The sequence below is a fragment of the Camelus bactrianus genome, chromosome 31 (assembly GCF_048773025.1).
Source record: "Camelus bactrianus isolate YW-2024 breed Bactrian camel chromosome 31, ASM4877302v1, whole genome shotgun sequence".
Classification (NCBI taxonomy): Eukaryota; Metazoa; Chordata; class Mammalia; order Artiodactyla; family Camelidae; genus Camelus; species Camelus bactrianus.
Genome location: NC_133569.1, coordinates 20,566,680 through 20,582,533, shown reverse-complemented (window position 1 = coordinate 20,582,533; position 15,854 = coordinate 20,566,680). Strand labels below are relative to the sequence as shown.

Here is a 15,854-nt window from a genome sequence, read left to right as displayed (position 1 = left end):
ACCATTAAAAAAAAATTATAAGGTACCTGACAAGCTGTCCCTAGTGGAACATGTCAGTGTTCTACTAAATACCAAAGAGGTTCAGAAAAGTGACAGTTTGTGCCACAGTCTCTGAGCTATAAATGACATAAGAGCAACTGGAGAAATTTGAATGGGGTCTGAGAACTAGATAGTAGTAATGTGTCCATGTTAATGTTCTGATTTGAAGGTTGGGTATCAGGGAGAATGTTCTTGTTTGTAGGGAGTACACACCGAAGTGTTCAGGAATGATGTTCATCACGTCACCATTGAGTTTTCAGTTGGTCAGGAAAAAGGGGTCTTGTATAATATATGCGACTTTTCTGTAATTTTGAGAGTGTTTTAAAATAAAAAGTTAAATTAAGAAAATAAGAAGAAAAATACTTCGCTGAACTCAGTTCAACCATCTGCATCTAAACAAGATAAAATGCAACCCTCTTCCACATGAAAGTCTGTCAAGTATTTGGGAACCACAAAACTCATGTGTGTCCCCCACGTCATGCCTTTTCCAGGCTAGGTGGTCTCTGAGTCTCCTTTGCCTGCTCTCAGTATGCTCTTACCTCCTGTCTTCCTTGGTTTTCCTCTCGTGGACTCTTTTCCTCAATATTTCATCCCAAAAAACTTGACACACTCAGGAAAATTTACAGACTTGTACACTGAACACCCACAAACAATGAAACGCATATTTCTTAAGTGTGCCAGTGATCAGTTTATCAATTCATATTTGTGTGTATTCCAAATCCTCTATCGAATTCATAGAACACAGGATTACCACAGAACATTCCCTCCTGCCCTTTCTAGGTAATCCTAATCTGCAGCACCATCTCAAGAGGCGATTATGTTTTCCAAAATGGAATGTTTTCAACGGATGCTGCATATCTGCTCTATGAATGTCAATTAAGTTAAGGTGACGGGACTGTGTCCATATCTCTTATGATTTTACTGAGTTGTGTTCATCTAACCATTTTAGCAGTTGCTAAGAGAGATGTGCTATCATCTCGATTCAATCCTGTAAATGTTTGCTTCTTGTATATGAAATTCTATTATTTGACATATATACGTTGATGATTATTATGGCTTCCTGATGAATTAATCCTTTAACACACGAAATGTCTCTGTTTGTCTCTCCAATATTCTTCTATCCTAAATCAACTTTCAGCTGATATTAAGATAGTTGAGGAAGTTTTTCATAGGCTTACTATTTAAATGTTAATCTTTTATCCATCCTAATTTTCAGTAATATGTGTCTCCTTTAAATTCATTCTGACCATTTCTACTTTTGAATTATACTGATTTGGAGTAAATGTAATCACTGATAAGGTTGAAGTAGATCTACAGTTCTGCTGTTTATTTTCTGTTAGTCCAGTCTCCTTTTTTTCCTATTGCTCCTCCCTGCAGAATTTAATATTCATGGTATATTTTTAGAATTCCATTTTAATTATGTGTTGGCATTTTGTGTATACATGTTTGCATTATTTCTTTAGCAGTTCCTATGGGGAGTACATTATATACTTTTAACTGTTTACAGTCTATTTGATAAAGTTTTTAAAAATTGATTTATTAAGGTATAATTGGCTTACAATAAACTACACATGCTTGAGGAGTAAAATTTTATAACATCTGACATATGTATTCATCTGTGGAAATTTCACCCCAATCAAGATAATGACCACATCATTGAATGGTTTCCTTTTGCTCCTGAGCTCGTCTCTCCACCTGCCGTGACCGTTCTGGCCCCAGCCAACTACTGATCTGCTTTCTGCCCTAGGGGTTAGTTTGCATTTTCTAGAATTTCATATAAATAGAATCAGATACCACGTACTCTTCTGTCTTCTTTCACTGAGGATAATTATTTGGAAATGCACCCATATTATCACGTGCCTCATACTTTGTTCTTTTTCATTTCTGAGTTGTGCTGCTGAATTAAGAGTGTACTTTAACAGAAAATGTTAGAGATATGCAATAGTATAAATCCGTTCATCACCGCCCTGCCATTCTTATTGCTGTAGTTGTCCTAGGCATTAGATGAGTGTACTTTATAAAAAGCCCACAGTGTTGTAATTTTTGAGTGTATAGCTTCAGGAAATTAAGGGGAAATCATCCTTTACATTTGGCCAATTAAAAAAAAATGTTTCTGATGATCTTTCTTCTTCCTTAACATCCATGTTTCCACTTGATTTCACTTGTATTCATCCTGAAATCTTCATCTAGCTTGTTGTGTGGTGCAGGTCTGCCGACAAAGTATTAACACTGCTGCCGAAACCACACTCCTGTTCCTAATTCTAAGCCCTTTTCTTTCCATTTACTCTCTGATTTTGTTAATGACCTCTGCTGGCTCTCAGGGGAGGAAACCTACAATCCCTTTCTCTCTCTTACCAGACTCATGTCATCACCTGCAGTGGTACTGTGATCACCTCCCTCAGATCCACATGGGCCTTCAGTTTCCTCTCGCGCGCTGTTACAACCTAACCGTGAGGACACAGGCCAAACACCGCTCAGGCCAAGTCTGAGTTCACGCACCTAGTCCACTATCCACTGGGCAAACAATTTTATCTTTATCAACAATTATCTTTAAAAGTGCTTTTTTGACCACCACCCACCCAGTAAAAACTGGACTCCTGGTTCCCCGAGCCTATGGACCTGCCATCCCTCAGAATGACATTCAGTTATTTCTGTTCTGTACCCCGTCTGAGGGTCATATTTCCCAACCCCCGCATAAAGACCCTCTAGAACACGACGAGGACATCACAGTGTTAGTGCAGCGTCTTAGAACCCACACGACCCACGTGTTCGAGGAGGCACGTCTGGAGCCTGCTGAGCAGCTCTGTGCAGGGCCCATAGGCATTAGGGACAAGACATGGCCCTTCCTTTCTTCAGGATATTTCTGGTCACAGGAAGAGAGATACAGAGACCCCCCAAAGTTGCCAAGGCGAAAAGAAACTCGAGGGGCTGTGAGGCAGAGGTGACAGTGCCACAGGTGGCAGGGACACTGGTGGACATGGAGGGAAAAGTCCACAAAGACAAGGCCACAGAGAAGAATGAAGTCAAAGTAATGGGGGGAGGGGACCACCTGGTGGAGGCGAGGAGCCTTCCTAGTGGGAGGTCGTGACTGCTTTAGGGACCCAGGGTATTACCGAGATCTGAGGCTTTGTCAGTCAACAGAATTGTGTGTGTGTGTGTGCACGTGTGTGTGGTGTGTGTGTGTAAAGGAGAGAGTGAGAGGAAGGAGACAACTGGCTGCCCTCGAGCAGCATGACAAAAGAGAGAAGTAAACTAGAAGAAAGGAAGAGGTGTGTTCACTTTAGTCCTGTGCGGATTCTACTGACCCTGCTCCACCCGGAAGTGAGTCATCAGCTGGGAATTCCCTTGTCTTGCTTTTTTCCCCACATGTGATACAACAATTAGACTGTTTTGTAGTCAACGCCTAAAAAGCATTTTCTGATCAAAAATTAACTCAAGCCTTCTCTTTTATCCCCTCTAGAGCATCAACCCTTAAAACAGCCTTGGTTCTCTTAAATTAAGCTGTAATCTGGTAAACTTGGACATCAGCATCAGATCTGTCCTCAGGGTCTTCCTGTGGCCTGAGATCTGATTCTGAGGTTGATGGTTCCTTTTTAACTGTGTAAAAAAACAAAGAGAGTAAATGACCAGCCATGAGGCTTCTCAGCCAGGGCCAGGCACTAAATAGCTGCATAATCCTGGGAAGTCACTTCCCTTTCTCTCTAACCTCACATTTACCCTTCTTGAAATCAGGGATCGCTCTAAATGACCTCTCAGGAACCCTCCAGCAGTAACCTTGTGCTGCCATCCTGACCTGAGAGACCAAATGCTCACCTGGGGAGTGGTCAGCAGGGGACCCAGTGTCCCCACCCTGGGGCTGCTCACCTGCCTGCCAAGTGACCTGCAGCAAGTCCCCACCCTATCGGTGTCTCACATTGCTCATCAGACAACGACAATCAGAGCTCCTACCCAGCAAGGTTGTTGGGAGACTTCAGTGTGAGTACGTGTACCTAAAGAGCATGGCCCATGGTAAGAACTGTATTTCAGCACCAGCTCTTTTTAGTGTAATCATTATTCACAAAGCTGACTAATCAAAAACCACATCCTCCGATAGCAGTACCATACCCCACTGCCTCACCTCTGTCACCTCTGTCAGAAGCTGCAGAGGAGTCACATCATAGCCTCTCCGGAGGTTGGGTGAGGTGAGGGGGATGGGATCTCAGGGTTTTTTTTTTGTTTGTTTGTTTTTTCAGTTATTTAGGTTCTTGGTCTCATTTCCTTCACCAGACTGTGAGCTCCCAGGAGCAGCAGAATCACAAGGTCATTTGTTTCCCTCTCCTGGGACGCAGACTCTCCCAGAGTGAAGGGCTCATCAACTACTTGGTGGGTGAATAACAGCACCCTCCCCAGGACACCGAGGAGGGGAGCCTAGGGTTGTCCTCAGCGTCCTACCTAGGGACAAGTTTCCAGGCTTCAGCTCAGGGAGGGACCAGAGGGAGCCCTGTGGCCTCCATTGAGGGGACAGAGAGGAGTTCCAGGAGGCTGAATGCAGGGCAGAGAACTGGAGAAGAAAAGCTGCCCAGAGAGGGCTCTGGACACGTGCAGAGGGGCCCATCCAGTGACTGGGTGAGTGCTGATCTGTGCATGGGAGGGACTCACCCCAGGCTGAGAAGAGACCATGGGAAATGAGCCGGCTGGATGAGGATGGAGGCTCGCCCAGGACTGGGAACTGTTCATGCTCCCATTAGCCATAATGGACAGACTACATAAAAGGGGCGCTGGCTAGTTATCAGACGTTAACTACTAGATCCTTGGTAGTTAATGAATTTAGTCCCCAAATAAGAAATATGTAGCCTAGGCATTCAAGTTAGAAGCAAATATTGGAAGATCAAACTGATACTCAATTTTCTGTATTGTGACCAGACCAATGGCCAGGTTTCTTTAAAAGAACACAACAAAAATGAATACTTAAAAAGCAAAAAAATCACAATGTCCCTCACTTAATAAAAAGTTACAAGGCATGAAAAAAGCAGAAAAACATCGTCATAAGTAGGAAAGTTTCAATTAATGAAAGCTGTGGAAAAAAAGTCACAGAGACAATTGAATTAATACACAAAGACTGAAACAGCTATTTGAATCTTACAAGTAAACTCAGGGACATAAAATGAAAAAAATGAATACAATCAGGAGAGACATGGACGATATTGCAAAAAAGAAAAAAAAAAAAGAAACCCATACCTAAATGGACTTATACAGATTTTTTAAAAAATACCATATCTATAATGACAGATATAAATGATGGGTGTTTTCAACATATAGGACTGGAACAACTAGATATCCACCTGCAAAAAAAGAAATCTAGATGTAGATCTTACACCTTTTGCAAAATAAAATTAAACTTAGCAAAACTAAGTGTAAACCACAAAACTGTGAAACTCCTAGAAGACAACATAGGAAAAAACCTAAATTAAGTTAGCTCCAGTGATGACTTTCTAGGTATAACACCACAGGCATGAACCTTGAATAACTGATAAGCTGGATTTTATTAAAATTTAAGAGTCTGCTCTGAAAAAGACAACATGAAGACAATGATAAGACAAGTCATAGACTAGGAGAAAATATTTGCAAAAGATACATCTAACAAGGACTGTTTTCCAAAATACAGAAAGTACTTTTAAAACTCAACTAAAAGAAACAAAGACTTCTGTTAAGAAATGGACCTAAGACCTTCACAGATACCTCGCCAAAGAAAATATACAGATGGCCCGTAAGCATACAAAAAGATGATCCGCATCCGATGTCAGCAGGGAAATGCAAAGTATAAAGCTAATGAGATGGAGGATACATCCATTAAAATGGCCCAAATCTGGACATTGGCAATACCAAATGCTGATGATGAGGTGGAACAACAGGAATTGTCCATCATTGCTGGTATGCAATACAAATGGTAGAAGACACTCTGAAGACATTATTGTGGTTTCTTGCAAAACGAAACATACTCTTAGCATACAGTCCAGCAGTTGTGCTCCTAGGTATTCACCAAATGAGTTGAAAATGTATGTCCACAAAACACCCGAACATGCATGCTTATAGCAGCTTTTTTCAAAATAGCTGATGAACCTTGGGAACAACCAAGGTTTCCTTCACTAGGTGAGTGGATAAATAAACTGGTCCATCCAGACAATGGACTATTATGCAGTGCTAAAAGGAAATGAGTCATCAAGTGATGAGAAGACGCGGAGGAACCTCCAATGTGTATCACTAAGTGAAAAAATTGGAAAAGGCTACATACTGTATGATTCCAATGATACGACATTCTGCAAAAGGCAAAACTGTGGGGACAGTAATAAGATCAGTGGTTGCCAGGGGTTGAGGGGCAGGGTGGAGTGAATAGGCAAAGCTCACAGGATTTTTAGGGCAGTGAAAATACTCTGTGTGATACCATAATGATGGATACATGACAGTATACATCTGTCCAAAACTCACAGAAGGTACAAAGGCAAGAGTGAACCTTAATGTAAACTGTGAACTTTGAGTGACTGATTAGAATGTGTCAGTGTAGATTCACCAATTGTAATACATGCACCATTCTGGAGGCGGGGGGTGGGGATAAATGGGAAATCTCTGTACCTTCCACTCAGTTTTATTATGACCCTAAAACGGCTCTAAAAGAATAAATAAAGTCTTCACAAAAACAAAACAAGCAAAACAAACAGCACAACAGTATCCACATACAAAAAGGGAAAATATTCATATGGGATGGGATTAACAGCAGATTAGGTTATGTAGAAAATCAGTGAACTTGAAGAGAAAGCAATAGAAAGGATTCAAAATGAAATACAGAAAAACATAATGGAAAAAATAAGCCGTTAATTCTGAACCAATAGCAATCATTCTAACGTAAGTGTAATTGGAGGTTCAGGGGTGCGAACAGACAAAATATTAAACAATGGCCAAAAATCTAGGTCGGATATAAACTGTAAAGCCAAATGTCCAAAAAATTCAAGAACCCCCAGGTGAAAGAAACATCAAGGAGCCCACACAAAACAAATGATAATCCAGTTGCTGAAAACCAGTATGAAGGAAAATCTTACAGGAGCCAGGAAAGTCACACTCCCTTACCCACAGAGAAGCAGGTGGGAGAGACAGAGTCTGACTGATGCCAAAGCAGGACAAGGAGGGGCAGAGACACAGCCCAGAGCCAGAGCCTGCCCCTTCCCCCTCACCAGGACCTTGCCAGCCCTTCCTTGCCGAAATGTTGGGGCGGAGAGCAAATGGTGGGGGGTGGAAACAGTCAACTCAATCAAAGCCGTTCGACCATTTCACAAAAAACTTCCAATGATGAAACACTGATAATCTTCAAGTTTAATACTGAAATTGTCCCTATATCTTACTTTTAAAAACTGTCATTCCTATTTCCCTCTCTTCCCTACTCACGCCCCTTCTATTAAATTGTGTTAATACCAAGCCCACATACTTCCTCTCTGAGCTGCAGTTTCTCATCTGTAAGCTGTAATTATCTCACCTCCCCTTAATGTCCCAGGCAATGGTCTGAAGCCTTAGCTCACTGGGGTGTTAGGTAGAGCCTTTCTCCCTTCCCCCACTTCTCACACATACCTGAACAGACATGGCAGATGTCATTCCAAGGCCAAAATACATCTGCTACTTTCAGGAAGTTCAGGCCAAAAACATCAGAAATATATTCCTTCTGATTCTCATTTTCTCTATATTAAACACAGGTGAAAAATGATTGCTGTCTCCCAGTTTGTTAGGAAAGTTACACTGAATAACAAATGTCAGGTCTCTGGCTGAGCTGCCGAACAGCACATGCTCTGTGCATGTCACTGTCCCCACTCCCCCAGCCCTGACTCAGAAAGTGGAGTGACGCTTCTCTCCATCTCTGACTGAGGGAAAGTGGTCCAAGGGCAGGGACAGAGGCCTTCTTAGCAGAGGCTGGGGTGACCAGCCACCTGCAGTCTCCTGAACGGATACCTTTCCTGCTCACGCTTCACACTGCACTGTGCAAAGTGCTCACCAGACAGGACAGCTGACGGCATTTGGATGCGCCAGGCCTCAGGCCCTGCACTGCCATCACTGTCATCACCTGAGGTTTGGGTTTCTCTGCGTTCCTCCGTGGCCCCCTCCAGCACAGCCGTCCACCCTGTTCTTCAGAAGCTCCTGCCCCACCCCAGCGAGCTGACACCATGGTGCCAATACAAGCAGGTGGCAGCCACTGAGGGGGTAGGCGGAAACCATGTACCCGGTGGCCCTCCTAGTAGCATAGTGACCGGCACCAGCCCTGAGGATGTGGTTCGTTCTCCCACACAGCCTCACACAGTGCCCACACAGCTCTCCACCATTTCCACAAGCCCCTGCAGACTTTAAACTCCTCTCATTTTACATAAAGAAGTGAAAACCCAGAGGGTCCCAGGGCTAGAAGGAGCAGAGCTGGCCCGCTGTCTCCAGCTGCAGTCCCAGGACTCATATAGCCTGACCGAGCTTCTGAAACACTTACTTATTTACTTATTTACTTACTTACTTACTTACTTATTTATTTATTTATTTATTTATTTATTTATTTATTTATTTATTTATTTATGATTTCCCACTTCAATGAGAGTAACCCAGGGTGGAAGACCTACAACAGAAATGGGGCCATGTGGCAGGCAGGGTTGGGTGGGGGGTTGAATTAGGAGTTTGGGATTAGCAGATATAAACTGATATATATAAAACAGACAAACAAGTTCCTACTGTATAGCACAGGGAACTGTGTTCAATATCTTGTAATAAATAACCTATAATGAAAAAGAGAAATAATATGTGTGCGTGTGTGTGTGTGTGTGTGTGTATATATGACTGAATCACTATACACTGAAAACTAACACAACATTGTAAATCAACTATACTTCAATAAGAAAGAAAGGAAAGGAAGGAAGGAACAAAGGAAGGAAGGAAAGAAAGAAAAAAAGAAACGGGGCCACATCACATGTGCAGTACAAGGACTTGGGTGAGGACCAAGCTCAGCTCTGGGCCTCATTTGATGCCATCCTTTGAAGAGCCTAAGGACATGGGCCTCATCTTGTGACAGTCAGGGCTGGGGGCATTAACTGGCCCTGGGTGACACAGTTCAAGTGCAGAGCTGGGACTCCAGCCCCTACCCCCTACTCCCTGCTGCCTAATCTGGACTCTCCTTGTCCTCCTCTCCCAGTCTCAGAAAACTCAACAATCCTTGAAAATCTCTACTGGCACCGAGGAATCAACACCACAGCAGTATGGTGCCCCATTCTGACTTCTTAGGCTAGCAAAGGATTCAAGTTCAGTGTAGCAAAGGTGTAGGGAAACAGGCACACTTATACATTCTTGGTGTGAGTTAAAATGTCCAGCCTTCTTTTGGATGACATATTGTTGTTCTCTAAAGTATAAATTTATCTAATCGAGTGACACACCAATTTCCCTTTGAAGGAGTTACCCAATAGATGCACATGCATGTACGACACACACAAGGATATATACTACAATGCTGTTGGAATTAGCAAAAAAACAGAATACAGTCTAAAAAGATCTTCATGAGCGACAAGAGTGAAATAAACTGGTTCACCCACATCTGCTTTCTCCATACAATAAAATATTATGCCGTTAAAAAGGATAAGAAATCTGCTTGTACTGACCCAAAACATCGAATGGAATAGGTTATTAACTCAGAATATAACAAAAGTAATCATGGCTGTAAATGCATTTGTTTAAAAAGGCATGAGAAGGGATGAGAAGGGGAGTTTGGGATGTCAGAGGCCTAGGTCTCACACTCCTCAAACCATCAGGATCAGATTTTGGCCTTGTCTGTGTGGATTTTCTCACACTCACCCAGAAACACACCAGCCTGGCTAAAGTGAGCCATTCATGCAGCAGTCTTAAACATGGGTCTCCCCTAGTGAAGACTGATTTAAAAAAAAAAAAAAAACTAACTCTGTAATCATTTTATGATTATAAATATGTTACTAGTTTTCTGAATTTTGAATTTGTTAAATGAAAATATTTAAAACTTCATGACACATGGAATGTTTGCTTGACATTTAATTTTTTTTGTTTTTAACATGTAAGAAATCTGTGAAACCCAGGAGGGGAGCCAGTGCACTTGCAGTGTCTTTAGGATGTGCATCACCGTGGGTTTCCTGTTTGCTACAGTCTCTCCTTGGGAAGGAAAGGGCAGCTCCCATTTTCGGCTGCCTGATTAATGGTCATTTACAGGCAGCCTGGCAGGAAACGTGTCTACAAGGATTGGGGACCTGCCTCCTGCTGAAACAACCAAAGGTGTCGAAGGCACTGGGCAGTCTAGGGAAGTGATTCCTAGCGGGCTGCTATTTAACTGATTTGCCCTGAGTATGTTTTAGAATTGAGGAGTAAGTGTAAAACAGTAAAAAGAAAGAAAGGAAAAACAGCCAATCTCTCTGCTGCTCCAGGCAGCTTGCCAGGGAGTTTCCAGCTTGACCCTGATCCCTCCATGCCTGGAATTTACCTCTGGGACCGCTCACGAGGCCAGCGGGGCCAAGGACTCTTCTCCCTCTGGGCCTGGGTCGGTCGTGCCCGGCCGTGACCCTGCTCCTTCCCCCGGCTCTGCCCTCTGTCGGTCCAGTTAGGCACGCCTGGCTGCGGGTGACCCGGGCAGGCACCCCGCCATGTCTCCCACACCCCTCTCCCACCCGGCCACCGGGCGAGCCTTCCGCTAAGGTAGGACCCGCGGCGAGGACTCACCGACAACACGATACCTAAGACGACGAAGATGAGAGCCCTGGGGCCCCGGAGGCGAAGCCTGGGGCCCCGGAGGCGAAGCCTGGAGCCGGGGGCGCGCCCCACCCGGGCGCTCAAGGCGGCGGATGCGCTGTGTCCCTGCTCCCCGGCGCGGTCAGGGAGCTCTGGCTGTCCCGGCCGCCGCGGGGTTACAGCCCGCAGCGCCATAAGGAATCGGCAGTGTCTTTCGTGGGGCACTGGATCGTCCCTACCGCCTGTAGGGTGACCGGAGGCTCAATCTCTCTGTCTCTGTCTGTCTCTGTCTCTGTCTCTGTCTCTGTCTCTACTCTTGGGAAGCTGGGCCGTCCTGACTTTTGTACTCTTGGTGACTCACAGGGCGGGGTGAAGAACGGGAGCCAATACGCAAATGTGCTCACCGGTTCTTGGAAACACGTGACTTAGTCACAGAGAGGCTCTGAATGGGAGCCAGCTGTCTTCTAGGTGCACCTCCTGCAGGTGGGGGGCCAGAGGTAGAACTAACGGGCTCAGGCAGCGGCTACTCTGGGCACCTAGTTTGTTTCTGGATCCTGTCCATGCCAGACAGGCACAGAAGATGGCGGTGAGGAGTTGGGGAGCCAGGGGGAAGTCAGCATCTACCAGAAGCTGTGCCCTCTGCTGTTACCGGTCGTGAGGTGGAGTCCCCAGCCAGGACCTGTCCTGATCCTGTTCTCTTTCCAGAGCCAAAGCAAGCCCCTCATGTTTATAAACTCTGAACTACCCTGCTCAGATTTTGGTCTTCTGCTCACTCTGCTCCTTCCTCCTCCCCTCGAGGGTCTCATCGACCCACTTGGCATGTCTTACTGCACCTAGCCTATGGCTTCAGGGTGCTTGAGCTTAGCATCTCAGTAGCAGGATGCCTGGCTGGAGCAGATGCTTAATACATGAGTGAGTGGAGGGAATGAAGGTCACAGATCAGTGATCTGATCCGTGGGTCTGAATTCGGGTCACCTGTAGCCTTCCGACTTCCCCCATCACCGCCTTGTGTGTTTTGGTAATTCCAGATTTCTGGCTGAAAAGAATCATCTGTCTTTCACACTCACACTTTCATGCTGTCTAGTCTCAACACTACTGCTCCTGCAGTCAGGAAAGCTCAAGGAAGCCATTTCAGACTTTCTTTAGGATTTTTCTTCCCTATAGTTTCTTTAAAGCCCTTGGGAAATAGAACTGCTGGAGACTAACTGGCACATAAAAACAAATGAGCCAAGAGGGGGTTCCCCACGTGGGTCAGGAGGGCCTTCCAGCTCTCTCTATACCTCCAGCTCTGTGTGGGGCCTATGTTATCTTCATGATTCTCTGAATTTCCTTTGACGATAATAGGACCCTGATTTCACAATCCAGGGACACCATTCACATTGGGCAATGCTGTACTTTGGGTCACCAGGCTCAGAGACGTATGTCCAGGTCACCCATCTCTGTAGTTTGCCAGGACCAAGTAGTTACCAAACCCCTGCCCACTCCTCCAGTTCGCCACATCTTCCTCTACTCTCTGTCTCATCCTGGAATGTCTATCTGGCTTCTCGTATCTGTAGGCTGTTGCCAAAGACTCCATAGTGCTGTGCCCGAGCCCACGTTGCTCCCCTCTTCCTCATGCCGGGGATGACAGTGGGGCATAGCCAGCTTCAGTGAAAGGAATCTGTCACTTGGCACTGGGAGGGAAAGGCCAGCTGTGACCAGCTGTGAAGGTGGTGCTGGGCTCTATATCCTATAGGGGGCAAACATTTCATGACATAATGCAAGTACAAATACTTTGTTAAAAAACTCTGTGGAAAATCTGTTACAGTACATTTCAGACTTGATGATACAAAATAAAAAGAGAGATAAAAGAGCCCTTATTATGAAACCCTACTCCATTGAAAGGGAAAATCTACAAGAGGGAGCCTGGTTCAGAGCAGGGTTGGTGGTTGTCTGGCTGTGGTCCTCAGCTGTTGGAATCAAAACACACTAAATGGGTGGGTCTGGTGTCCAGGGTTCAACGTGTGGAGGAGAGAAACTGTTGTCAAATGGCAGACTACGGTAATTCAGCAGGGAAAGGAGGAAGTGTGCCCAGAGAAATAGAGAAGAGAGAGTAAGCCCGAAAAACCACAGACAAGTGAAGGGAGACGATACTACCTGAATAGGTGCAGTCAAGGAAAAATGGCAAAGATGACTCAGGATTTAGGAAAAGGGTGGTTGAAAATGCACTATTGTAGGAAAGGATTCAGAAAACATGCTAGAAATGCCACTACTTGTCCAATCTCAACATACTGTGGGTTGTCAATAAAACTAAAAAAAGGTGTAAACCATTGAATGAAATTTCCTTTTGTGGGCACCTTACATCCAGGCATTGAAGTGATGTGCACCTGCCCTGCTTTTATTCCCTGGAGCTAATTTTTGGTCTCTCTGATCCTCAGTCTTCCTATTTAAATGGACATGGTTGTATCTTTGAGATGTGCTTTTTGTTTTGGTGTTAGAGTAGGAGTAGTTTCTGGGATGATGTAACCCCAGGCTGTTGAGAGTTCTAGCAGACTTCTGTGGATGCTGTGCCCATGTTTCCAGAGGGAGTTTTGACGGCCACTGCATAGCATGCTATGTTAGCAACCTTCAGATATACAGCACAGCTTTATTAATCATAGTCACCATACTGTACATGACATCCCCAGGACTTATTTATTTTATAACTGTTCGTTTATACCTTGTTCTTGCAGGGGGTGTCCTGGTTTAACTTCTCTAGCATCCTTAACATTCACACTTTATTCTGCCTCATCCAAAAGATTTCTCCGTTCTTGGAAATGTAGTAGCTATTATCTCTCCTAGTCACTTGACACAAACATGTGTTATCTTCTGTTTTATTTTCCTGTTGCAGACTGCCTATGTTCTGATTAAAAATTTCATCAATATAACTTTCTTATTCCTGTCCCCTATTTTTTACTTCAGGGGTCTCTTTATTTTCCACATTGTGTCTTAAATATGCTGTGTAATGCAGAGTTTGCTCAATGAGTGTACATCTTTCAACTATTTTAGCTTCCCAAATGGCTGTCACTTCTAATTATTGAGATCCTTGTTGAAGCCAGATGCTGGGTGAGACAAATGGGAGACAGAGGCTAGCTCATTCATGAACAAGTCCGAATCTTCAATTTCCTGTTGGTGTCTTATTCTCCAATCCGCTTGCTTCCTCTGGTTCCTCTTTTAGGCTGTTTATGTTTAATATATGCAAAACCTAACCAAGGAGACGCACAATCTGTATGCTGAGACATAGGAAACTGATTTAAAGAAATGGAAAGAGACCCCATGCTGTTGGATTGGCAGAATTACTGTTGTTAAAAGGGCCATGCAACCAAAAGCAATCTACAGATTTAATGCAATCCTTATCAAATTATCCCTGACATTTTTCAGAGAACTAAAACAAATAATCGTAAAATTTAAATGGAACCACAAAAGACCCAAAATTGCCAAAGCAATCCTGAGGAAAAAGAACCAAGCTGAAAATGTAACCCTCCCAATGCTACTAAGCTTCTTTTCTATCTAATCCTCAGATACCATACATTTTGAGCAGTTGGTGGCAGGGATCGGTGGGGACAGCTTCTTGGGCACCTTTTTAAACCAGAAGTTTGTTACTGCGTCCTGAAATTTTGAAAGTATGCGAATATATGTCTTTTACTTGTAAAAATGAGAGAGAGAATTCATCCATACGTTCAAAGGTTTGAACTGAGACAAAATATTAATGGATGCTATCCCTAGTTGAGGGAATGAGATGTGATTTTTACTACATTCTTATAAAAACTTTCATTGCCCAATTTTATGGAGTATGTTTTATTTTCTAATAAGAGAAAAGATTACAGGGGAGATTGTCAGGTGTATGTTACTTGGGTAGGCGCAAAAGCCCAAAGAAGAAACAGAAAAACAGAAGAATGCATTTAGAGCTGGGTTTAAGGTCCACATTCTCTTTGGTTTTGGCGACTGTGGTGAAGGAAACGTGACAGATCCCAGGAGGAGTGAGAATCAGGAAGCCACTCATGCCTGTCCCTGTTTTGTCTCTACAGGTCCCAACTGCCTCAATCACGACTACTTGGCAGGACCGAGTTCACCAGCAATTAGCTGCCTCACCAGGATTGAAGCGCAGCTTCTGGGAGTTGTGTTCACCAGGTAAATTCTCAGACTGATCTCCAACCCTCACCCCACCGTCATCTCCACGTCCTTCTGGCCTTCTGCTTCCTACAGTTTCTGGTTCTTTTTCACTGCTACTTACTGGAAGCCTTCTGTGTGCCAGGCACTGTGCTACTCGAGGGCACGAGGCACCTGGCCTCCTGGAGCTCTCCTCCTGGGATGGTACCCAGACAGAGGGATGAATGTGGCAGTCAGAGAGATGAGATAGGAAGCGTGAGAATAACTGAGTGATGGATGGGACAGAGATTAGGTTGGTGAGACCTCCTGGGCATGGTGACTTTGATGCAGAGAGTCACTTGCTGGTGCAGAGAGCCAGGGAGAGTGCTCCTCAGAGCGTCCCCGGGAGCTTTCACTCCAAGGGGCAGGGCTGGACTTGTTTGAGCTAAACCAGGGGCCAGGTAGGGTGAGTGGAAGTGAAGAGGTCACAGGAGTGTTAGGAGCAGGCCACACAGAGCCCTGACACCGTGAAGGGAGCATGGATTTTATTTTGTAAGTAAGGGAAACCTCTGAAAAGTTTTAGGCATAGGACTTAAGGAATCAGGTTTGTTTCAGGCAGAGGACCAATGAGATAAGTGCACACACTTAGATTGAAAGGAGGTAAGACTGGAAGCAAGTGGCGGGCTGTCTAGGGCATGTCTGTGAAGTGCACCCCTGGTTGTTCTACCTGGTGTGATGTCTGTGTTCCATGTGGTTCTGTGAGCCCCAGGAAAGGCAGCAGGACCCATGCCTGGTAGGATGGTTGACTGGGGTTTTTGCTTTGCAAAACGTGTTTTCTTTACCCTAACTTGGCTGAGTTAGGAATTGATCTTCTGCACAGGGGCATTGAGAGCTGGCAAAAGTAGCACCAAAAAGTACTTAAAATCCCTTTAAGAATTTTGCGTTTTCTCATTCTACCATGAGCATCTTAG

At 44.4% G+C, this 15,854-nt stretch overlaps 1 protein-coding gene across 2 annotated transcripts in view; it reads right to left on the bottom strand.

Annotated features, from left to right (window-relative positions):
* Positions 1–11,134, bottom strand: part of LOC105069037 (tumor necrosis factor receptor superfamily member 10A-like) — a 33,301-nt gene extending 22,167 nt beyond the window's left edge. For both annotated transcript variants that reach the window (XM_074355635.1, XM_074355636.1), the window contains exon 1: positions 10,768–11,134. In XM_074355635.1, the coding sequence (XP_074211736.1) occupies positions 10,768–10,971 (204 nt within the window). In that variant the 5' untranslated portion in view covers positions 10,972–11,134. The remainder of the gene's footprint in view (positions 1–10,767) is intronic.
* Between the last annotated feature and the right edge of the window lie 4,720 nt (positions 11,135–15,854).